Here is a 26,231-nt window from a genome sequence, read left to right as displayed (position 1 = left end):
TGAGACAGTTAGAAGAAATGTCATTAGAAAAAATATTGAATTTACCCTGAACTTAGATTCAAAATATAGCAAAATAATTTACATTGGGAAACTATGCATGCATCTTATCTACATGAGCTGGAGTGCCTTGATGATTCAATTTGAGGGAAAAATAGCTATTTTTCATTTATTGCCTCAGGAATGAGTCAGTTTTGATGAAAATTTCTTGGGTCTTGTGTGTATCTAAGGCAATGTGAGGCCACAAGTCTACAAACATTTTTTGGAATGCGGGTTGCCTACCCTGGTAATATTTTTAATTTGCATGTTATGGAAATTCATATATTCAATCAAATAAGCTAATAATTTTATTTGGATAGTGCTGGAAATTTGTGTCATCATTTGTTAAGATGAAATGACAGTTTTTATTATACATTGGTCTTCAAAGTTCAAGAGAGATTGAATTGTTGAAAAATAGAAATGGACGCTGTGAATGTAAATATGTACAGAGCATTGGTAATTGAAGGAAGAGAATTTTTACAGTTCAACACAAAAATTGAAAGGCTGATATATAATTGTGATGTAGATGCATGCCTTTTATGTGCCAATATAATTGCCTCTAGATGCCAACAGTTGATAATTTTTTGAAAAATAGGGTGAATTTTAGAAACAAACTCGTATAGAGACCAAGCCGTTATAACTGCAGGTATTACGGTGAAAATCAAGGTTAGCTATAAATTCCGGCATTAGTCAAAAGAAATTTATTGCTCATTTTCTTTAATGTACGGTTTTCTGATGCCTGCGAATTAACAATGAATTATCCACAGAGAGAACTTGCATATCACTCAAGCATCCCCTGAAGCAAATTTCTGTCTATGTGCTTAGGGAGAGCATCCTCTGGTCAGGCAGGCAGCTGTACGTCCTAGTGGGCCTCTCAATGAAGAATTCTTCTGAGAAAGATGGATCGGGGACTAGGTGCATAGTGGGACTCCTTTACACTTTCAATGGCTGGGGGGTTGTTGACAATTTCCTTATACATATTACCTAATTGGTGCTAGGTATCTAATTTATTTCCTTTTGCATGTGTAGTTGTGAAATCTGGATTTTTGCGGCTTTGGGAGAGCATCCTCTGGTCAGGCAGGCAGCTGTCCATCCTAGTGGGCCTCTCAGCGAAGGGTTCTTCTGAGGGAGGTGGGTGGGAGGACTGCATGGCGCATAGTGGGACTCCTTTACACTCTCAATGGTTGAGGGGTTGTTGAAAGTTTCCCTATACATATTCCCCTATGGGTCCAAGGCATTTAATTTCTTTCCTTTTGCATGTGTAGTTGTGAAATCTGGATTGAGGTGGCTTTCTGTAATATGTCAGGTCACCATAGAAGTTGGATACCCTTGGGCGATGAACTTTTTATGTTCATGGACTCATGGAATCACACCATTCTCCTGGCAACAGCATCATAGATCTGATTTAATATCCCATTTGTTGGTCATTCTTCATTAGGCAAGATAATAGATCTCTTGTCTCCTAGATTTTTTAAAATTTCTTTTCTACATATTTTTTTAAACCCATTCGATTTTTCACTTAACAAGCTGGTCATTTTTAAGTAGGCTACCATTTATACATACATTGGTGATTTGAAATTGCATTCAAAGAATAATTAAGTAGACTAATCTTTTTGAGTATCTTGTATGCTGCATTTTTATTTTAAAGTTGCTTGTGAATTACATTATTTCAGGAATAGCCAAGACAGTTTATTTCCTATGAAGTGCTGCTAAATTTCAATCAATTTTAGTTGAGCCTTTCTCAGATAAAATCTGTACCTGTCAAAGTGATGCATCCCACCAAATATTTTGCACAATTGCTCATTGATGAAAGTATATTAGCAATTCATCAGGAATATCCTGTCTTAGTTATTCCTTTAGCGATTCTTACAGCCTTAGGTAGCCTACATTTTTTCTTGCAAGAATCCTTTTTCATGCCATTCGATCATCAAATGTGGTGCATTATTTGAGGATCGTGTACCTTTTTGTGTGTTTTTTTTCTATAATTCATATAAAATGTCTCCTTGAGATAATATGAAAATTAATAGAATAGTAATTTTATCTGCTTTATATTTCTTATGAAAGTGTCAAAATGTGTCAAAAACTTGGGCAATGTGATACACATTTTCCTACTTTTGTTAAATACCCTCTTTTTGGAATAACTGTGATGGTTGCTATGATGTCGTGCGTATGGAGATAGAAATGTAAGTCATTGATTTTCCTTTTCTAGGTGGCTTCTTTAGAGGTGACATTATTCGTGGTGATGGGATAGACTTCCACATTCCTTTTTTACCACTAGAAGAAAAACATGTTCGACTGTGTGCAGAGCATCAGTTTAGGCTTAGGAATTATTATTATCCTACAGAGAAAATGATTCGGTGAGTAGCTCAATGGCAGATGTACTTATGTTAAATGGGATGTCTTAAAATCACATTCAGCTTTATGATCTGGCTTTCATCAGCTCACATCATCTTTAAATGAAATGATGTTCAACAAAGTGTTCTGTCTGTTTCTTGAAAAATAGTTCAATTTCATCATTGAAATTCTTACACTTGCCACGAATGTGCATCACTTATGGTAAAAAAATTGTGAATATATCACAAATTATTGTGGTACAGGCTGAAAATCCAGTTTTTTATCCGTTATAGATGTATATGGGGAAATCAGGAAGGTTGGTGGCATGGTACTGTTGTGTGAGGGTTATTGTATTTTTCCAACCTTCAATCCCAGTGAGAAATGGGTGGTGGAATCCACGTGGAACCCACGTGGAGATGTAACGTGGATACCACGTGTTTTTGGTCGTGGAATCAACGTGGAACCCATGTGGAAATTTGGTGGAAAAATTAAAACAGCAGTTGGTGCTGTCCTAAAACCATTAAAACCTCAACCACTCTATATCTAAACCTTCTATATATGTGTCTACGATTTTTCATGTGCTCTCATGGCTGCCTTTCCACGAATTATATAAAAATAGAATGTGCGATACATTTTCACATAACTAGCGTGGTTTCAGGATGATAAATGACGCAATGTCACCAGAGTGTTAAGTTCCACAAATTAGAAATTCTGTTTAACATTTTATGATAATCACCACAAATCCACTTGAAATCAACGTGGATTCCACGTGGGTCCAACCACTCAATATCCACCACCACCAAATATCCACCACTCAACGTGGATTCCACGTGGGTTCCACGTGGATTCCACCACCCATTTCTCACTGGGATGGCACATAGAACTTCGGATATCCGCTGTCAGTCCTTCTCAAAGATTAAGGCTCAGTCTCCCCCTTAACTGATGGAATGAGTGTCATACAATGCATTTTTTAATATTATATCTCACCAAAATTTCCCTCCTAATATTTTTTGTTGTGCCATACATTGCCCCTTTGAGTAGTACTGCATGTAACAATGAGAATGGGAAGCAAATTTTTTTCTATATGCATATACCTGTCCATTAGTCGTGCGAATTATGCTTTATGATTTGGTCACTCTGAATATTAAAGCATTTTCTTTCTTTGAGGCCTGTATTTTTGCGGTGGATTTTCTGTGTGAAAGGAAAGTTTAATGAATTCTATGATATTTAATTAGGCATGCTTACATGATATTATATGAGTTTCATTCTTAAAGGAAACTTATATTCTATATTATTTATTACACTTGTGTGCCTGGTATTAGTTCATTATTTTAGAAAACTTAAAATCAATAAATAAAAAGTACTTACCCCAAATGAATAAACCCAAGACTGTCGCTGCAGTCAGTTACTGAGCATGTGTAGCCTTCCTTCTTCATGAACCTTTGTATTGTGCTGTACATTTGATGATAACGCAATATTCTTTGTCCAGCAATATTGTTAACTTAATGTTCAGAATGATTTCAAAGGTGCTTTTGGTTTTGTTGAAAATGCATTGGAATAAATCATGTTTTTCATTTTTTTAAACAAATTTCAATGGATAAATTTTTTTTGCCAGTTTTTAAGTTACCTTAGGTAAAATGTTTTGTACAAGTGATATCAATTTTATAACATTTATGAGAACATAAATGTTGACAGAAATCATGTTTTTGCTTCCAGTGTTCCATGTTATGAAATTTGTATTTGTGTGATCTCTAGCAATATAATTTTACCTGTTTGAATTTATTAATAAACACCTTCATAGTTATGTGATTCATATTTTTTCAGGGAGGTGCTGGATAACATGCAGTATGGCCCAGAGAGTATTCCTATCTTTTCTATGACTGGATGTAAGCATGTAAAAGCCTTGGTAACGAGTGCTATCTCCAGGCTGAAGTTGGAACTTTAAATCAGGTTATACCTCTCACATACAAATGTGTGAAAAAAGTATTATTGTGATATGTGAATGGGAGTGTAAGAAATTAAGTGACTGAAGTCCTCAGTGAAATTTTGTAATAAAGACTAAGACAGTTTTTCATCTTGACTTTGACAGGTAACATTTTTCCTTTCATAATTCATTCATTTTTCATTTTCCTTAATATTTTGTAACATAGTGTTTGATCTCAAGGGTTGACTTTGCTGTTATGTATTGGAAGTGCTGAGATTTCTTAAACCTCAGCTTATTTTTTATGCTATTTGCAATGTTACATGGACGAATCGAAGTCATTATTGTATTTCGAACTACATTATTGAGTCAAAAGTAGACTCAACTCTTCATTATTTGGCTCCAAATCATTTGTTTTACAGATTATCCATGCTTGACTTGAGTACATATATATATATATATCATTGTTTTAATAAAAAAATACCCGTTTTTCAAAGTTCGAGCAAAGCACCAACTTTGGAAATCCGTAGCTTTGAAAAAAATCGTTTAAGTGTAACCAAATTGTAGTAGTAGTTAAATGCACATCTTTGGCATAAATGATTTGAGCTGCAATGACTTGTCTGATGAAAACGAAGGGCTATTATCAATTTGTAAAATTTGGGCCAAACAGAAGTTAGGCATCTTTGAGTTTTGATCTTGGTGTCTTTGTAATCCATATGTCCTTAGTGTTAATGATTTATAATTGTTAATTAAGCCAGCAAGTGCATATAATTTGTATCAATTGATGTTTATATTGACCAAAGGGAGTTTTTTAAGCAGACGATTGGTTAAGATGTGGCATAGGGATAAGGAAAGTACTGAAAGGGAAAAAATTGTAACGTGACTCTTTAGCAAGAGGGTTTTAACTAAGTGATGATTCTCAAATCAGTGATGATAAATTATGAATAAATGAGTTACTTGCTTCTGGTGGCAATGACAAAATACATTCCAAAATCCCATAGCAGATATTATGTTTTTTATAGAACTTAATAATTTAATATAGAAAAAAACTAATACCATCCTTTGTTGCAGTGAATTGCTTGAGTATTGAGCAAAAATTTCTGTATGTAATTTTAAAAATGACCAGTTATGATGATATGGGGATGCTTTTTGAGGTACCCTGCATTATTCTACACCATTTCTAATGCTAGAGGGAACTATTCTAGGAAACTAAGTATGTATTAAGGGAAGGTAACAAGGGAACTGACATTGCTACTTTCCATCTGGGGACTGCTGTCATCAAATTTTAAAAGACAAGTGCAAACCTTAGGAGGTAAGGAGGGTGACAGGGAAATAGCGGAGATAAGGAATGTGTTAGAAGTGACTGGATAGGGTTAAATAGAATGTACATTTACGTAAACCTAGGTTAAGTAGCTAACCTTGGGTTGGTATGAATGGACTTCTGGTCCATGGGGAATGGTGTAAAAAACAAGGTTAGTAGCAGTGATTACTTCCAGTGCTTCCTAGTTCTGCAGTTGTAAGCTATCGAATGAACACCCAGCCATCTAGTGCCAACTTATTTATCTAATTATTATATCCTGTCTAATCCAAAATGCAACATTATGTAGTTGTGTGGAATTGTTATATTGAAAAAGTTTCGTATGATTAGTGGCATAGTGATAGCATCAGACCATGCCAGCCAGCAGTGGTGGATCTATGAGGATCTATCCCTATAGCCCCCTATTGGGTCAAAACATACACTAAATAAAATCAAAATTTTTGGAGGTTGCCAATTTGTACAAAAGTATTTAGTCATATTTTCCGATATATTTAGATAAATTTACATACTTCAACGAATTGAAATAAAAATTAGTTCTAAACTCAGAGCCTATTTACATGCTTTCGGTATGTTACAATCCAGTGGTAGGTCCGGAGAGGGACTAGGAGGGGCTACACCCCTGCCTTGGGTATCTCCAGTTTACAAAAGAGAGAATGGTAATTTTGTTTGGACCCCCACTACTGTTGGTAGGTTACCCCCACTTAGCCCTCCCCCCTTGTCCCTATCGATCCACCACTGCCAGCCGGCAAGGTACATGCATAATGAAAATGGCCTCATATGAGGGGCTAGGTGATGCAGCCCTTAGACTTCAATGGTACAAATGCTTATGCGGACTGGTTAGCTTAGTAAGTGAATTTGAAAATTTTTTGATCGTGACAAAATAAGATAGGGAAAGTCACTACTCTCCTAAACATCCTTGGTGGGCCAGCATTATCTCTCTTTTCAATTTTTGGGCACATGGAAGCTGAGAGGAAAAACTGCTCAGTGGTGAAAAAGGCATTCTAGGGATATGTGGCACTAAAAAGCAACGAGACGTTTGAACGGTATGTGTTCAATCTGTGCATTGAGGAGGAATGGGAGACCTTGAAACAATTATTTGTAGGCTGTCGGATGCTTCTATTGAATTGTGCATTTTCGAGAGTGGAGTCTCAACAAGTGTTGCATTAAGGCGTCGTCATTGGCATAAGAGGAGAAGCAGTTCAAGAAGTCTAATTTGGAAGAATTGTCACTCTCTAGGAAATGTGTGGCATGAAGAGATAAAGGTGAATGGTAAAATAATGCTAAGGAAACTGGAATTTTGGGCGCAGGTTAATGTTTTGCCTATTCCTTCCATCTCTTCATTCTCAACCATAATGTCTCCATTTCTGTCCCTAACGGTATTACATCTTCCATGGTTCCATCAATATTTTCATTGAAGTGGTTTCTCATGTACAATAGGCAGCTTCTTCTTTTCCATGTACATGATTGTTTTGTATGGCTTTGCTGATATTTTTCATGCACTTTCCTGCAGCCTTTCTCACTTAGTGGGTTTCTGTTATTAAGATTTTGCATTTTTATTCTTACTTCAATAAGGAGATGGACAAGTAGAGGCCATGGAAAAGTAGAGGCTGCCTATAGGATAGTGAGGAACCACTTTAAGGAAATAGTAAGATGTATTACCCTTAGGGACAAAAACGGAGAACTATTGATGGAAAACGAAGACAAAGGGAAGAGATGGAAGGAATATCTGGAAGATTTTTACAAAGGAAGCAGCCTAAGAACGAATGCTATCGAAAACAAGGGAAGTAGATGCCGAGGACATGGGAGCCCCAATTTTAAGATCAGAGTTTGATGCGGCTGTAAGAGACCTTAGGATAAATAAAACGTCTGGCATTGATGATATTCCCGCAGAGCTAATTAAAAATGCAGGAGAGAAGACGTTGAACCAGCTATACAAAATCATAAGTGAAATGTATTCCACAGGTGAGATACCAAAGGACTTCAAGAGAACATTATAATCCCTATTCCTAAGAAGAAAAGAGCGGAGAAGTGCGAAGATTTTAGGACCATAAGCCTAACTACACATGCGTTGAAGATACTGACAAGGATCATCTATAGAAGAATAGAACGAAGAGCAGAAGAGTTCTTGGATGAGGACCGATTTGGATTTAGAAAAAACAGAGGCACAAGGGAGGCAATATTGGCCCTTAGACTGCTCATAGAGAAGAGAATGGAAAAGAACAAGCCAACGTTCGTGGACTTAGAGAAGGCATTTGACAACGTGGATTGGAGCAAAATGCTTGGTATCCTAAAGGAAATTGGGGTTCTTTACAATGACAGAAGAATCATTCACAGTTTACACAAAAACCAAATAGCGGTGATAAAATCAGGGCCCAGCTGTGAAGAAGCAAGAATTAGGAAAGGAGTGCGACAAGGCTGTTGTCACCAAGGCATTGTCACCCGTAATTTTCAACGTTTACATTGAGAAAGCCATTAATGAAATCAAAGAAAAGGCATTGGGAGTGAATATCCATGGTGAAAAAATTAGCATGCTAAGATTTGCCGATGACATAGCTGTTATAGCAGAAACAGAGAAGGATTTGAAAAATATTCTGGTTAATATGGGTAGGGGAATGAGTAAATATCAACTGAAAATAAGCACGAAGAAAACCAAGATAGTATGCAGCAGAAGAGAAGAAGTCAAGACTAACATTAAAATAGAGAAGCAAAAACTGATAGAGGTTTATGAATTCAGTTATTTGGGAAGCAAGATAACTAGTGACGGGAGAAGTAAGAAAGAAATTATTAGCAGAATAGCTCAGGCAAAGAGAGCATTCCACCGAAAGAGAGACCTGCTTACAGCGGGAAACTTAAATATGGAAGTAAAGAAACAATTTATAAGAACCTACATTTGGAGTATGCTCCTATACGGAAGTGAGGCATGGACAATGACCACCGCGGAGAAAGCAAGGATAGAGGCCTTCGAAATGTGGTGCTACAGAAGAATGATGAAGATCAAATGGATCGACCGAGTTAGTAACAAGGAAGTTCTAAGAAGAGTAGGAGAGAAGAGAAGCCTCATGAAAACCTTAACAAGAAGATGGAACAACCTTATAGGCCACATCTTGAGACATGATGGCCTGATGAAGACGATCGTCGAAGGACAAGTGGAAGGCAAGAACGGAAAAGGAAGACCTCGAACAAAATATATGGAACAAGTAAAGAGAGATGTGAAGGAGAAGAAATACGTAGGTGTGAAAAGATTAGCTAATAAGAGAACTGAGTGGAGAGCTGCGTCATACCAATCCTAGGATTGTTGACCAGTGATGATGAAGGAGATGGACTTCCTGTGTGATCTATGGCTTTTTCTTGGTGATTTTTTTCTCCTCTCTATTTCTCTATCAGGTTCCTGTACAGTAGTCTATTTATAATATTTTTTCAGCTCTCCTCCACTGATTTATGAGACGCATACTCAAACATTTTGTTCTCCATATGATCTTGAAATGCCAGATTATGTGAAGCCTCCTTCAATTTTTCTACTTGCTAAATAATTTGCTCTGTTTTCTTCAGTTTTCTAATTTTATGTAACGTTTCATCATTTCTAAGCTATGGTTACTGTCAATATCTGCTGTGGGTTAGCTTTGTCACCCCTTCACCTGGTTCCTGAACCTTTGTTTCTGTAGAATGTAGTCGAATTGGAAAATTCCAAGGTCTTCTCGCATTATCTCTGTACATCTTCTTTCGCTTTGATTTTTTAATGGTGTGATGGCAACCACAAGCTTGGGTTTGGTACAGAATTTAAAGAGTCTTCCTCCACTTTCATTCCAATATCCTAATGTAGGTATATTTTCTGTTAATTCTTCCATTTTGACCTCTTCCAATAGTAACATTCCTGCTACCTTGAGTGGTAAGATTTGTTTTATCTCTTATTTGCGTGATTACTTCTGAAATATTTAGGTAGACATCCTCCACTTCTTCTTCCTCATTATCTGTCATAGTCAGGTAAATAGGCACTAAAATAGTTAAGGGTTTGCTTTCTCATTTCATCATTACTATCCTTTAATTTAACTGTAGGAGTAGCTTTTTAACGTGCATCCTGGTTGAAATTCAACAACATCATTTTCAGAAGATGATGCTTTTACACTGAAACATGAATCAGATTAATATTCATAGTGTAGAAAATTGCACCTCATTATTTCAGTATTATTCTTCTCATCACCCTAGGCCAGCAGATGATATCATCTTCTAAAGATGGTGTTTTTATATTGAAACCTTGGCTGGGTTAAAATTTATTTAGTTTAATATTGGACCTTTTTATTTCAGCATGGAGTAATTTCACTCCATTTGGAAAGAATCTTCAGATTTTAAAGGTATAATAGTTGTCAACCTCCTATTACCAAGTCCATTTTCACATGTTACTGTATCATTTCAATGACCTTTCCCAAGAATAGAGCAATGCAAACTCAGAGTGCCATTGACTTATGTCCGTGACTGCTACTCCATAAGTAAATGGGCATGTAGTATTATTGTAGGTTGTACCACCATCTGCAACCTTTTAGGCACACATGGTGGATGCATTGCTGTAGTTGGGCCGGTATGGCATACCCCTTTAAATCCAATCTCGTTATAAGCATACCAGTTAAACTACCTTTTTAGATCTTTAAAAAATAGCCCTGCTGTAAATGGTCCATAGGATTTCAGAAAGAAAAATCTGAAATGATTATTTACTCGTTCAGAGTTATCTCGTGGCACAACTTGGAACTAATGTGAGAGTTTGAGTTTGACATTTCAATCGTGGCCGGTTGTATCTACATCTACATAATACCCTGCAAGCCGCCTAAAAGGCATGTGGCAGGGGGTGTTAGGACACCAGCCATTTACACATAATAAATGAGGTGCTCTCACGAAGTTGGGACTAGCATTTATTAAAGTCCCTCATGGTTCGAGGGAAAAACGAATTCCCATATCTATCCATTCGGCAAAATATCTCTTCTTTTATCGCTTTTATCAGACCTGGAAATATAGTGTGGCTCTAATATTATGTTCTCCGTGTCGCTCTGAAAGATATCTATTCCCAATTGTTCAAGCAATAAGCCTAGCGTGCAGCCTCCGAGTCTCCAGCGGCTCCCAGCCTAATTCGCTTAACATCTGAGTTATGTTGTCTGTATTCCAGTAGCAGTTTTTGACGAAACACGCAGCCTTCCTTTGTATTTTATTCAGTTCATGGATTAAGTCTTTCTGCACCGGATCCCATACGATCGCTGCATATTCAAGGTGGGGTCGGACGAGTGCAAAATAGCACCTTTCTTTTACTTTCACATCCGAAAATCTTCCCGCAATACGCTTGACGAATCCTAATTTCTTCAAGGCTATGCCGAAAATATTCCTTATATGTGTTCCCCATGAGAGGTTAGAGGTTATCCTAACCCAGGTACTTCTCTTCGTCTGTTGCCTTTATGCTAATACCATCCACAGCATAATCATGGTTATAGTTGGACGAATTCCACAAGAAATGTACCGATATGCATTTGCACAGATTAAGTTTGAGTCCCCACTCTTGGCTCCACAAATGAACGTTGTTGTATAATACATGTTCAGCTATTGGCAATTTTTGGTGAGTAACGCCTAATTTTTTTTCCGAACTACAGCACTGTGTGGATGTAAGCTTAGCCTCAAGTTCAGGACACATGCTTTCATTCATGTCTTTTAAATCTGCTGAAATAATACAATCTCAGCATGATCATCTTTGTCATAAAAATAATAGCATTTGATCTGTTGTATGCAAAGCTCAGTGTGTTCTTGCCCTAGATGATTAATTGTTTATGTTAGTACCCATTGCAACTACCATTCATGACTGATTATTTAACATGCATTAAACCAATCAGAGAAGTTAATTGAGCGGCATCATGCTGTCATCCATGGACCATTTGAAGAAGAGTGGTCGAATTCATTCTATGAGTGGAGTCCCCTTTGCTCAAGGGGGATCCAGGTTTTTTTCTGAGGGGGGAACCAGGACAGGCAGATGGTCTTCTCGTATTTGCGATTAAACACAATATGCAACGATAACTCTACGAAACATACTATTAAATTTAATATAAAAGTTATTAATATGTATGCATTTATAACTTTTATATTAAAATATAATTTTTTAAAAATATTTGTATTAAAAATCTCGTCTACCTTTTGAGCGTGTGGGTGGGGGGGTGCCCCCCCCCCCCCCCCCCTAAATCCATCCATGCCTATGCTCTAGCAGAGGTAAATAATGCATATAAACAATTTTTGATCAAATCGTTCGTATTGCATCCTACAATACCAATGGCTACCCGCAAGTACTTGACATCTACTTCCTCAGGCTGAAAATCTATTTCTCTATACGAGCGGAACTATTCAGACGTTCCGCGCATCGGGGGGGGGGCGTTTCGTCCACGGCTTGTTTCAAGGTTGTTCCGATTCACGGTTTTTCTCTTCTTATAACCTGGTCAAGAACGCACAATAAGTGTACATAGCCTCATGCTCCACAGAGCAAACGTATTACATACGTAATTAGAAGTTGTTGCAAGATTAGGCACCTCATATCTTCCTTTGGGATATGGAACGACAGGAACGAGCCGAAGATAATGAACTCCGCTCAGTAAGCTAGACGTATGTAATTATCTGTTGTGTACTGATGCAAGTCATTCTCAGCGAGGGATGTTATCTATTAGTATGATCAAACAAAAGTCCAGTATGTAAGTCAGACTAGGACACCGAGAACTAGACGATAATCAATGTGGTTATCCATGACGTTGTTTCCAATATGAGCAAGTCTAAGATATTAATAATTGGAGCTGGGGCTGCAGGATTGTGTGCAGCAAGGCACGCGACCGCCAGTGGAAAATACGAGTGTACCATATTCGAGCAAACTGGTTCCATCGGAGGGACTTGGGTTTACACAGACGAAATCCACCAAGATAAATTCGGAAACTCCATTCATTCGAGCATGTACAGGAATTTAAAGTAAGTCAAACCACAGGGCATGCTACTCGTCAATGTCATCTATTACTACCAGTCAGTAAGTGCATTTTTAGTATGATTCTCAGAAAGTATGCGGCCGACGTAAAGTTATTTATGAAACATCTGAATTGTCAGCTCGAGAGAGTTGTTACCGTAATCGTTTGTAATTACGTCAGACGGAACTCGTGCATTTGTTCGTCATTTGTTTTTCGTTTTTAATATCGCGGGATTTTTTAATTCCATTGGCACTGCATGAAATTTAAAGGCTTTCCCATTTTCTATGATATAGTATACAAAGCCATGATTGTAACTTACAGGACGAATTTGCCGAAGGAAGTAATGCAATTTCTGGATTTTCCATTCCCCGAGTGCGATAAATCATTTTTGCACCATTCAGATGTCTGCCGATACTTGAAGAAGTATGCCGAAAAAAATAGATTGCGTGATCACATCCAGGTATTTATCGAAAAAATATCTATTTTATTTTAAAATGCTTACGTGTTATTATTTCTTAATATGTCAATTTTAACAAATACTTTAATTTTTCAGTTTTTTAAAAAGGTCAAGGAAGTACGACCAGAAAATGGAAATGGTGCCATAAAATGGCTTGTGAAAGTGGTTGACTTACCTTCTGGAGAACTGCATGATCACATATTTGATTATGTAATGGTCTGCACTGGGTAATAAATATTTATTTCATTCATAACCATGCAAAATATACAAAAGAGAACATATCCATTGAACTATTATTAATTAGCCACGAACATAATTAGCCATTTATAAACAAGTGGTGACTCCTTAATGGCTAAAACATTTACAGCCACCACAATTAAATCGTCATTGCCAATGGTAGGTGCTACTAATTCTAGAATACTTATCCTGGTTTATATGATAGGTTAACAATTGTTCTTCACTTGGGTCCTTACATTACACTATAGTGTATATGCACTACACTTATATTCATTACATTGAATTTACTGCAACCAAACTGATAGTCACCCACGTAATGATACTCTTGCCTTCATTTGTCCGTAATTAATCCTTAATACCACTTTAAACACATGGAACATTAATGGCTAATGGCCGTATAGCCTCAGATTTCTAAAGCTTTTTTTTTGTAATAGAATCAAAACTATATCTTCATTATATCGCTCCTGCCATGGCCTCGACTCATACATACTGAATACTAGTTCAAAACCCCTTCTCCTCCTAGTGTTCCATGGCTTCTTCAGAATCTTAGACATCATTTTATTCACACCCATTACTTTTCTTACTTCCATATCCAGAAGGGGTCTCTATTTATGTTTGCATTTTGAATCCCCCGTCAGTGATCATCCTCAAACAGGGGCGGATCCAGGATTTCTTTCTGGGAGGGGCACAAGCAAGGCCGTACCCAGGATTTTGTTCAGGGGGGGGCACAAGGATACCTTGTTATACCAAACGAACGAAATTATAATGGGACCGTATTAAAAATCTATCATAATTTTAAGGGTCTGGGGGGGGCACGTGCCCCCCCCCCCTGGATCCGCCTATGTCCTCAAACACTGCTCTTTCCTTTCTCTATGGCTTGTTGTTACAGATCATCTATACATTCTTTTCTCAGATTTGAACCTCTTCTCTTTCTCTTAACATTTTTGCGGCCTTTGCCTCATTGCACCTGCACCTCTGTCATTCTAAAACCTCCATTTCTTCACTTTTCCTTTTCCTCCCAGTCGGCCTGATTTTCCTCCTGATGTAATCTATTTTTTATTTCCCTACCCATCCTCTCAGTGCCATTTTTTTTCATCTCCATTTCTTCCCCATTTTCCTTATCATTTCCACCATACCTAGTTCAATATTTTTTCAACAGTTTCTTAATCCTTCTGCTGTCAATGCATGCAATCAACATCTCTGCCACCGCTTTCACTTTTCCTATGTTAACTCTTTCCCACCCTTTATATGTTGACTGCGTGTCCCCTATGTCACATAGTGTTTTCTAATATTTCATGGTATTCCCTTTGCTAAATCCCTGTCAGAGCTTTTTTATTCCACTTCCGTACTGTTTTTTTTATCTTTTTCACCCTATGTTACATCTCACTGCTACTATATGTTGCCTGAATCAACAGAGGCCACAAGAAAGAAGCATGCACAAGGTTATAATAAGGATTAGATGGATGTGGTGGCCAGTGCGTTGGCTTCCCACTGTGTAGGCTTGGGTTCAGTTCTTGGTGATGGCAGAGATTTTTAAAAGTGTCCTAATTCCTGCTTGGGTGGTTTGTGGGGGCCTTTCTAGTACAGCTCTTCATCTTTAGGATGGGATAATATACTGTGGCTCTTCTGATGCCTTTGATGAAGAGAAGGCTAATGCTAGTGCTGAGTTTCCCTCTTGCTGAGCTGAGCTGTTGGTTGTCTCCTCCAAATACCAAACCATACAAATTTGTCATCCAATTTGTTAACCTCTGCCTTTACGTCATTCAATCTATTGGATATCCTCATGTATCCCTGGGGCTCCTCCTCCATATCCATGAGTATTTCCTGAAGCTGTTCGTGTACCTCACACACTTCTTCTTTTCTTTGATTGCACCTGGACCACCACAAAGTTGAGCTTCAATTTCCACCTCCAATGTCCTACTGCTTACCTTTTCAGTGCTAGCAACTCTCTGCCCAAGTTTCCTATTAACACGTTCCCTGCTGTGGACTTTTAGACAAAGTCGCCCATTGCGCCGACGTGTTTTTTCTTTCGTTTTAATCATTGGATCCTTTCCATTTGAGTTTTTGTGCGCATTCGGCTAGCTGGGACCAACAGCGTGCTATGAGCGGCCAATAGAAAGGCTCATTCTTTGATCATAATGACCAAAGCAAAGTGATGATGAAGTACATGTTTCGGTCATTATGACTGAAGCGGCGCTGAACATGTTAAAAATCAAATGATTCTCCTCAATGACTTTCATCCATGCCACTGTATATCAACCATTACCTTTGAATCCATAGTAATCTTTCGTCTCTTTCCATCTCACCTCATGCAGCCCCAACTATCTTTTCTCTCTTTTCCTCCTCTTCCAAAGTGATATATGAAGGCATATATGCTCTCATCATGGTTCCTAACATTACAAATGCTATACATGCATTGGTGATTTCTTCTTCTCCATCTTCTTGCTCTATTTCCATGCTCCTACTTTGGATGGTGCTGTTATGTATGTACTTTCAAGTAATTTGCACGATAGAGGTGAATATTAGGGTTTTGCATCCCCTTTTGCCTTGAATTAAACTGTAACTGAAGCACGAGTACAGCAGTTGAGAGATCCAGGTTTGAATACCAGCTAAACCAAATAATTTTTTCATGCTGAATTCATCCTTGCTGATCCCATCATTAAACTTTCCTGTGGCTTCAATTGAATTTATGATTCATATTTTTGGTTTACCTCTATTTAGAGGTAAAAATTCTCATATTGTTATTGGTTTGAACCATGACATCCTCAATACCAGCATACAGATCTTAATAAGTTTTGCTCTTTATCTGCAAACTTTGAGCAATTTGAAATTTTTAATTGACATTAATTGAATTTTAAAAATATGCATGCAAAATTAGCTCAGATCATGTTCTGAATCCATCTGAAGTCGAATCCATTATAAAGTGGGGGTATATTGTACACATATACTTAGACTCATTGACTTTTCAATTAGTATTAAGGGCTCTGTTTTTATTTCTATGTAGTTAGCATTTGTACTTCTTTCCAGGCACTATAGTGAACCAAGAAATCCGGTGATTCCAGGCATTGAGAGTTTCCGAGGAATTGTCATGCACAGTCATGAGTATAGAATACCAGATCCTTTTCGAAACAAAAGATTAGCTGTGCTAGGAGCCTCTACCTCTGGAGTTGACATATCTATAGAAGTGTCAAGTGTGGCTAAAGAGGTTAGTCCAAGAGAAAATAATTCAATGCAATTAACTGATTCCTGTAGAAGAAATTAGTTTAAATTTGCATTCTAAATGCTCAAATTATCTTCTTTTTAATTTCAAATCATCTCCTGTATCCAATTCACACTCAATTTCCCAATCGCCAATCTTAATTTTTTCCATCTAGGTAAGTTTCATACCTTCTTCTGCAGCATGCCCATGTGGAATAAAGGGTCTTCCTAATCAGTATAACACTACCTGATCAACCTTCTTTTTGTAAGGGTACCAGATTTGCAAAGCTATCTGTATCTTCGTCCCTCTCACATAATGCTTTATCCTTCACCCAACCTCCTCACGCTTAGCTAGATATTTTTAGGAGTTTTCTGTCTATAAGGATGTGGCTTATTTTTTAAATTATTCTTGGATTCTGGATTTCAACCACTTAAAATGTGCTATAGATTCTGATAGATGCTATAGTTTCAATGTGCTAAAAAAAGTCATGTTGATTTTTTAAAAACATTTTGAGGATGCTCAAGAGTACTACCCAGACGGCACAGAACCCTCCGTATCTAATTCGTATGTACATAGTACCCATTGACTACGGGGATACTGTGCCGCTCCGTCGCTTTTCGTCAATGGATAATTTCCATTCGCGGCCTGTTGACGAAGCGCGTACGCAGCATGTGAATGTCCGCTACGAAGCACGTACGATAGGATACGAAGCGCGCAGGAACACAGCACTCAGGCTAATCTCAATCGATTAGGTCGAAAATTAGATATATCGTAACTCGCACGATCGAAAAATGTATCGAACGCAACACAATCGATAGCTACCGACTGTAGCGAGAACCTTAATACGAATCATTATGAATTGTAAGTTCTCAACAGGTATTTAATACTATATCATGGTATTTAGAATTCATGATACAGTATTATTTACCTATTGAGAACTTACAAAACTTATTCGGCCACTTAAATAACTGCGAAAAATGAGATTCTCAAGGCTAATTCACGCATCCCCAGCATTCTTAGGTGGCTCGTACTTACTTGGACACCTTGAGATGTTAATAAGAGTAAATTCTTATTAATTTTGACACTAAATAAGACATCACATAGCCCACGAGCATTAAAAAGATTACCCTAAAGCCTGACGAAATAAAATTTTTAAATAAAAATTGCCGATGAAACAGGATTGCTGACACATCTGCTATTAGTATAATCGAATTCATCAAAATGCAAGCAAAAATTAACGTATAGTTCAGTCTCAGCTACTAAAACTTACCCATATCAGGCGCTAAAGTATTTGAAAAATTATTTGGGATGAGTAAAAGTCTCTAGGTCACTGCAGTAAATGTATCAACCTATTAAAAATATGAAAGTCCTGCCAAATCACCAGCATAAACACTTGTAAAATAAAACATGGTATCTCTTAGATCACACCTCCGATTTTATACTTACTTTGCATGAAGTCACCACCACAAGAAATTTTAAAGAGGCAGGAAAGAAAAAACCCACAGAAATACAATACATATATTATGTATTTTCTATTGTCAATCACGATAATATTTCCAATTTTCTCTTCTATCCCACATCAAATTTAGCGAAACAATTACTCTTATTCTCTTTCGAATAGAAAATTATTTAAAAGAGGACTGGTCGATACATAAAAACTATCTTCAATACTTTCTCCGATGAACGTCCACTATCACAGCATCAACTTGCACAAATCAAATCCACATCCACAAATATGTCACTTCTGCCACAATGTCTGTATTATGTATTTTCTATTGTCAACCACAATAATATTTCCAATTTTCTCTTCTATCCCATATCTAATTTAGCGAAACAATTACTCTTATTCTCTTTCGAATAGAAAAGTATTTAAAAGAGGACTGGTCGATACATAAAAAACTATCTTCAATACTTTCTCCGATGAACGTCCACTATCACAGCATCAACTTGCACAAATCAAATCCACATCCACAAATATGTCACTTCTGCCACAATGTCTGTCTTCTTGGCGACAGGTAACAGTGAAGCAATGGTACCAGTACCTTCCTCCAATCTGGGTACCTTCAATTCAGCAAGAATTTTCTCCTCGTCTTCTAGTCCAAGGCCACAGATTATTTTCTGATATCACAAGGTGCGATGTGAAGCTCACACACCTAAAATTAATAAATAATAAAATACCATGTAACTTATTAGGTCAAATCATTTCCAATTTTTGGTATTTCTGCATGTGAAATCAAATTACTAGGCTCGTAAATATAGTAAATATTTGTATGCCTGATATTTTTATTGTTTTAAACTATAGCATAAGATAATTTGAAATGATGAAAGCCGACGTGTAATACACCATAGGGCAAGCTAAGAAACAATATTCGATCCTATAAACTCGGCAGCTTATTCCTAGTTTCTCCTTTAACCACACGTTTACTGAATGAATTAATACAAAAAAGACAACTAAAATGCAAGAATTTTCAAAAGAATTGCTGTTACAATATTTTGAATGACCATCTTTAGTACTGAATAGTACTATAGTACTTCAGTACTGAATAGTTCGGGATGTTGATGCATCAACATCCCGAAGCCACTTCTAACTTAAAATTACATCCAAATAATTACAGCGAGAAAGAATACATACCTCACAGTTTTTCGTAGGGGTGAAATGTTTTCTTCTTATCGCCCAAATGCACTTCTTCTTCAACTCAGGATCTTTTGGAAAGCTATAAACTTGAACCATGTCCCGGAGTTTCCATTACATCCCGACAATACACACACGAAAGGCATTTTTAACAAAAATATCTCACAAACACGTTTCTGAAGCCCAGTGAATGAAATTAAAGAATAAGGGAAACTTCACCATTACCAGACACTCTATTTTTCACAAACTTAACCACAAAAATCCCTGAAATGTGGTGAGACGTGACGTAAACGATGCGATCTCCAACGGCTTCTGCCAGCTTGTGAAGGCATGTGATCTTTCTAGGGGGATATGGCACGATGGCACCACCCGCGAAAGAAAATAGTCCCAGACCGAATACAGTTTTATCGATGAGATACAATTTTATCGATGCATATGAATTTGCCAGCCGTCTTGCATCTTTTTTCGTCATTAAAGGAAATAAAGAAACAAAACCTTTTAAGTAACTTCCTAAGAGCGATTTTTGTATCTTGATGGTCCACCCTCGTATTCAAGTACGAAAACTTCCTGTGCCGTCTGGGTAATTATAGGAAAAATTAATTTCCTCTAACAGACCTTATTAGTATGGTCCAAGGTACAAATTTCTTCCAAGCAATAATGGCAGAACGTCAATTATTTGCAAAAAATTGGAGCCCTCAACTGCTCTCATTCACTCTGCTCATCTGGATGTCATGTGATTTTACTATTTTCCCTTCAAGATAAATGCTCAACATTATGTAATTTTTTCTATGCCGGACCCCCCCCCCCCAGAATATAAAAACACAATTATTTTCCTTCATAAAAGAAAACGAAATATTGAAAAATCATGAATTTAAAAATATCTCTTTAACAAATGAAGTTTTTAGGTTATGGAAAGTGTTAAAATTAGTTAAAAACCCATTATGTAGTACCCATTTTTTTTTTAATTTCTCCCCTGAGAAAACTCCTGACTATGCCACTGTTTCAATTAGTCATAATAAAGGCTGATAGTCATGATGACTATAGTTGCTATTTGTACCGAGTTATTTTGCTGGTTAAGCCAATAGGTATTTCTGCGACATAGTGAATTGGTAGGCATTTAAAATTTAATGTATTATGGTCAGAAAAATCTTTAATAAAAAACAATGGGTTTTGAATGTGATCAGTTCAAATTTAAAATGAAAATGAGCTCATTTTTTCTGTTTATAGGTGTGAAGCTATGCCCTCGTAAATGTTTTTGTCTTCAGTTCTTACATTTATTCTGGTCATAATATTTTCTTTTTTTCAATTTATCATTATCTTCTTTCAGGTTTTTTTGTGTCATAGGCTGCCTCATAAAATGAAATTTGAATTGCCTGATAATGTTAAACAGTTGCCAAGCATTGTATCTGCTTTTGAAGGAGGATTTGTTCTTGAAGATGGAAGGAAATGTGAGGCTGATATGGTTTTGTTTTGCACTGGTATGTATCTGGTAAAAATCTTTACCTCGGTGGGTGCATGTAAGAAGGTGTTGCTTTCTCTATTTTGGTAATTGCTAGCTACTGCAGCTGATAACTTATTAGGTTGTCAACATTCATTTTTATCAAATCAGAGATTTTTGTAGTTTTTCATGTCTGCCTGCACTTATTACTGTATTTTTCAATGGGAGGTTCTTGTGGGAAATATTAGGCTTTTTCATACTTCTTTAGAATATTAATTATATTTTTTTGATTTGTTTCAGGTTACCAGTACAACTTTCCTTTCCTAAGCAGTGATTGTAAAATTCAAGTTATTGATAATCGTGTTGTACCTCTTTACAAACACATTATAAATATTGAATATCCAACAATGTGTTTCATAGGTCTTCCATTTATTGTTCTTCCTTTTGTGATGTTTGATTATCAGGTAATTTTCATCTCTTACTTCCCTTATAACATGAAGTCATATTTTAAATGTAATACAAATGTTTGGTATGAGTTCTAAATTATGCAGTTTTAGGTATTTTACTGGATAAGATAGATTTTCAGTTAATGCTTTGCAAATCACTCCAACACGCCCGACTCTCAAATTGAGCTTTCCTCTTTAATTCACCATAAGGCCCATTCCATCTGATAGTCTCACCATAAACCCTATTTTCTTCCTTCCCCTTCCCAACTCACCTTTTATATACGATATCCATTTCTCTCTGTCTTCCATTCTTACATTCATTCTAGATGTGATGAATGGGTTTCTTATCTTTCTGCTTTCTATGTAACCTATAGGGTAGTTTCCTTCATCAAAGAAAACGAAAGGCATTGATTGCGATTCGTTACCCACCATTAGTGTATTCATAATGCATATATAAATTATTTGGTTTCAGAAATCCCAGTTCAGACGAATGGCAATGGTCAATTTTAACCGCATTTGAAAAAGGCCAGATTGGCGCCCATGCGATGCCACTCCATGTAACGTCACAGGGACATAGTTTCTTTATGACTAGACATCGTCTGAGATCAGGCCCGTCGCTAGCTGATCTGGCGCCCGCGGCGAACTGGGATCGTGCGCCCCCCCACCCCGTAACATTGATATATCTGCAATCGGGAGAGTTGAAAATATAATTGAAAACATTTTATCGTAATAAAGATATTTTATCGATTATGAAAGTAAAACATACAAGGATATTTAAAAAAATTTTTTCGCCAGCGAACACGGTGCGTCCCCAACTTGCTGCACCCAGGGCCAAATTCCCTGGTTGCCCCGCCCTCACGACGGGCCTGTCTGAGATTACCAATGCATGCATGAGGCACAGAGCTCAGGGAAGCATCTCTTAGCACATTCCGTGCTGACCGTTTTTTGAAGAAAATGCCCTTTTGAATGTGGCTGACTTTTTGGCAAAAATTTGTATTTTTTTAATTATTATTTTACGACGTGATCTTATGATTTTTGATGCCTGGTACATGTTTTCACACTTTTTTTCCAAAAATAACCCTTCATTTGTTAAAAATTTGAAATTAAAATTTTCTAAGTATCCTGTCAAACTTGTGATACCTTCCCGCAACACACCTAAATGTTTCCCATATTTCTTTGCTCTTTGTCAGTACTGTAGCGAAAACCCGTTCAGACTTTATCACTTTCTGGAAAATACTAATGGAAATAGTAATGCAGCTAACATCATTTTTTTAATCTGGAAATGATGAATTTAAATACAATTTTAAATGCTTTATTGCAGTAAAGAAAATATTGCGAGTATTACCAATATTTCCAGCAAAAGTGTTGCTCCCTATGATGGAAAAATTATACTGAACGATATGATTTTATAATGATATACATTGGTTTTTAAATGAAAAGGAAAATTTGTATAAACGAAGAATTCTTCCAATGAAACATATTGTTTTACAAATCAGAAATTGACCAGCATAATTAGAATAATTTTTCAGTTACTAAATACTATGCATAAAATAATATCATTTTTTTAAATAAACATTGAAATAGAAAATATAAAAGGTATGCATTAAAAAAAAAATTTTTCCTGCTGAATAAATAATTTTCTGCATCACAAATTCTCCTGTGATACTTCTGGAAACAGTCAAGACACAATCGAGGATCAGCTAGGCAGGTGGGGCTATAATATGATGTGTCCTGGCGGACATTCTTCTTGAAGTACTGCCTACATATCTTCTGTTTTCGTCTTTTCTGTCTTTCGTGTTTTTCATATAATCGGGGAAATGTCCTAATAAGCCCTTATTTTTTGGTTGAGGTGGGCTAGGAGGACTATCTCCTCAAAGGGATCAAAGGTACAGATATTGTCATTAGAGATTCTATAATTGGAATTAGAAAGTCGATGAGAGGAATTTTCCAAAAATTTTCTTTGAATAAAAAATAACGGTTCAGCAACAGTAATTTCAGTAGTTGGATTCCTAATTTTTAGTACCATTTGATGAATTTCCTTTCAATGGGAAAGTCAGACATCATTTGATAAACCCTTTGCTTCCGTCAACATTTAGAACTTTATTGCGTACCTGTAGCGCTTTCCCCTCATATATTCACTACATCCCAGCATAGCTCTCCATGGAACCATAGACTCTTCCAAACTTAGGTCACGTGAGCGGGTCACTACTTTGTCCATTGTTTCCTTGAATGCGTCTATATGGGGCTAATTTTGAATAATCAGTCCGTCAGAGGAGTGTTAGTGTCAGAGAACGTAGATAAGTTCTCGTTGATTTGAAGGGCTTGGAGAATTGACATGAATTGATCAAGCAACTTCTCTCTCCTGAAGCAATGCAAGTCATATTAAGATTGAGATTTTCAATTATTGGAGATACGGGAAATTTTGATAATTCTTGTATGAAAAATAAGGCCAAAAAGTGAATTGTTGTAAAAACCTACCCCCAAAGACGTCCTTGCAGAGCAAAACCGGGTAAAATAGAAAAACACAGAAAAAATCGAAAAAAAAAATTTTTTCGGAGCTTTCCGCATGGCAAACAGGCAAAGAGTGGTGACTGACCCTCTCCCATACCCTAATACCAGTGGCTGGCGCTCAGGGCGGAATATAACGCAAAAGGTAGTCATGACGATGCGTCTACGTCATCAGCCACTCGGTAGTGGCTGCCATGACGTAGGCGCTACGTCATGAGCACGGAACGTGTTAATAATCACCTTTTAAAAGTGCCTAAGGTCGAAATGTTTCCTTTGTTTGAAAGGGTATTAATAATCTTTATTTAAGCCAAGCGCTACCTGTTAGCAGCCTGCATCGTATCAGCACTGAAAGCCTCGCCCCAAGGTCACCTCACACGGCAACAGCTGGAACTAGAATGACGTCATACGGGGTTTTCCCAGCATTCATACTTAGCCATCGCGTTTTCGCGCACTTGAAATTTTTCACTTTTCATTTAATCGCAAAAAATAGATATTGTCATTAAAAAATCTAAAAGCGAGAAATATGTACTCCAGGAGTAATAATCTTTAGATTCAGGCAATAAAAAATAATAGGAAGCCACCCTATTGTCTTCTTCTCTGATTTTCTAATTTCTCTTTCAATTCTCCCACCCTTCCTCTGAAGTCTCAATACCCTTCTCTCCTGAATAGTATTCGTAACTACCTCATGGCTTCGCCTTCTCTTTGACCTTATCAGAGTTTCTAGTTTCCATATCCTGGTTCTTCATTGGTTTTTGAGCCTTGTGTTACATCTCATTAGCACTTGGTTGTGGAACCACTCTACATCTGCCGCTAGAAAGCTGTGAAGTCTATCACAATTATCCTAAACCGCTATCCTAACAGGATATAGGTACCTACCGTAAGTACCGGAGGTACCTTTCTTTCACCTTTACTGATGTCAGAATCATGTGTAATTGGCAAATAGCTTGCTTCCCTTACAGACTTCACTACTGTCTCCCCACGGTAATATCTCATTCCTTGTCCAAATTCTGTAATTTCATTCCCATCCCTCCATCCCCTACTGTCATACTGAAAATATTGTGAATCGGGAAACCCAGGTTGTCAAAAAATCATGTTACACTACATGACTAGTGTAACAAAGGGTTTGGATTGTGTAGTGGTACACATATGCCATGACCGAGAAAGGCAAAGCTAGTTTGATTTTTAGTCCCATGAATTTTTACCAATGGTAACCAGTTTGAATTTCTCTGCTGTTGAGATTACAGGGCTGAAATATAATGCATTTACCTTTGGGCACGGCTTTAACACAGGTCAAAGGCCCTCAACCGGTTGTGTATTCGTGGAATTTGTTCTCAGTCGTGTTACCATCTTGGTAGGGGTTTAACATATAGTACCATGAGTTTCAGTAAAATTACCATTGCAATTCAGGAGCCTGCTGGCTCCTGAATTCCATGGATAGCATAGTCATCTTTACAGTAGCCTGGAAAGCAAAAGGTCTGTGGTTCAATGCTGGTCCAGGGTAATTTTTTCCCATAGCAGTTAATGTGAAGGACTGCGATTTTTATCATACATTCTGGTTGCTTAAGACGTATCTTTAATGAAGGCATATTATTTTCAAGTAAAAGGATGAGTTCGAAGTTATGTAAATAATAGGATGAATATTTGGGGTCAAGTGAAGAAAAAAGTGACAAATAAGGCTAACAGTTAGAAAAGTGTGAAGTGATATTTATTCAAAAATATGAAATTGTGTTTTTTTAGTCTTTGCTTCCTGTGGCATTCTTTATTCTCTGTTTTTTTTTTTTTTAAAGGTCCAGTTCTTTATCAAAACTCTTGACCTACCCGTGATTCTACCATCCAAAGAAGAGATGGAAAAAGATTCTGCTGAAGATTTAAAAAAAAGAATTGATCTTGGCATGCCCTCAAGATATGCTCATAAATTGGATTATATGCAGTGGGAATACTTTGAGTATTTAGCCAAATCTGCTGACATTCCGAAACCACCTGTATTATTAAGAAAAATTTATGAAGATGTTAGGAAAACAATAAAAACTGATGTCATGAATTTCAAAACATATAGGTATGAAATTGTAGATAATGCTAACTTTAGAAAATTTCAGTTATGTTCCTAAATCTAAAATTTTAAGGTCAAATACCTGTGATTATTATTTTTGATATTATCATCATACATATTTCAAATCAACATGTATCCACATTTTGTGCATGTTTGAGGTTATCTATAATCCACATTGGTGGTCATGCGAATTCTTTGAGAGTATGTTGTTTTGGTTGGGCTTTGAATCTATCTTGGAAAATGTTGTCTATGATGGGGAAATATGAAAATAACTCTCATCATTTGTGGTTAATACATTGGTAAATTTTGAGATGAGAGAGTAAGATCAGTGATTAACAGTTGCCTTGATTTTATTGGATTTTTACTATTTCATGCACAGTCTTTATTGATATTATAATATTGGAATTTGTTTCCTGTGATGGAATAAGTAGGTACATAATATTTCTTTGGTTCTCTTTTGCATACTGTGCGAGCTAGACATGGTTTGTGTGGTCTCTTTTATTACCATCAGGTGACATAGAGGTTGCACTCATTGCATTTCTCAAAAATTTTTATGTTGTATAATAAACTTACAATTTGTTGGCCTTCATAACTTTTGGGAAACATATTTGTGATGATTGTGTTCTCAGAAATTTTTCTGTCTTATCAATGTGTGGAAATAATAAATAAGAGCTGGAAAACACAGAA

The 26,231-nt window shown here is 36.8% G+C and overlaps 2 protein-coding genes across 6 annotated transcripts in view; both read left to right on the top strand.

Moving 5' to 3' along the window:
• LOC124155509 (torsin-1A-like) overlaps nt 1–4,450 on the top strand; it is a 16,374-nt gene extending 11,924 nt beyond the window's left edge. For 2 of the 3 annotated variants that reach the window (XM_046529383.1, XM_046529385.1), the window contains exons 5-7: nt 1,066–1,167; nt 2,246–2,393; nt 4,195–4,450. In XM_046529383.1, coding sequence (XP_046385339.1) covers nt 1,066–1,167; nt 2,246–2,393; nt 4,195–4,315 — 371 coding nt within the window. In that variant the 3' untranslated portion in view covers nt 4,316–4,450. The remainder of the gene's footprint in view (nt 1–1,065; nt 1,168–2,245; nt 2,394–4,194) is intronic. The other variant, XM_046529384.1, reaches the window with a different exon arrangement.
• On the top strand, nt 4,373–26,231 carry LOC124155508 (flavin-containing monooxygenase FMO GS-OX4-like). Of its 3 annotated transcripts, none has more exons than XM_046529381.1 (7): nt 4,373–4,459; nt 12,899–13,037; nt 13,131–13,261; nt 16,299–16,476; nt 20,430–20,580; nt 20,841–21,004; nt 25,282–26,231. In XM_046529381.1, exons 2-7 carry the CDS (start codon nt 12,921–12,923, stop codon nt 25,600–25,602), a joined length of 1,062 nt encoding a protein of 353 aa, XP_046385337.1. In that variant the 5' UTR covers nt 4,373–4,459; nt 12,899–12,920; the 3' UTR covers nt 25,603–26,231. The 3 variants fall into 3 exon arrangements, with proteins under 3 accessions (XP_046385337.1, XP_046385335.1, XP_046385336.1); XM_046529379.1 differs by lacking the exon at nt 4,373–4,459 and adding an exon at nt 11,878–12,584; XM_046529380.1 differs by lacking the exon at nt 4,373–4,459 and adding an exon at nt 12,549–12,639.

The sequence above is a fragment of the Ischnura elegans genome, chromosome 3, assembly GCF_921293095.1.
Source record: "Ischnura elegans chromosome 3, ioIscEleg1.1, whole genome shotgun sequence".
Lineage (NCBI taxonomy): Eukaryota > Metazoa > Arthropoda > Insecta > Odonata > Coenagrionidae > Ischnura > Ischnura elegans.
Note: the sequence above shows the minus strand (reverse complement) of the source record. Positions and strands in the feature narration are given on the sequence as shown.

What these genes read in the sequence shown, in the direction of transcription:
- LOC124155508 (XM_046529379.1), top strand. Translation starts at nt 12,385, where the DNA reads ATGAGCAAGTCTAAGATATTAATAATTGGAGCTGGGGCTGCAGGATTG. An exon ending in TATGTAATGGTCTGCACTGG is followed by an intron (nt 13,262 to 16,298) that starts GTAATAAATATT and finishes ACTTCTTTCCAG; the next exon opens with GCACTATAGTGAACCAAGAA. An exon ending in TATGGTTTTGTTTTGCACTG is followed by an intron (nt 20,581 to 20,840) that starts GTATGTATCTGG and finishes GATTTGTTTCAG; the next exon opens with GTTACCAGTACAACTTTCCT.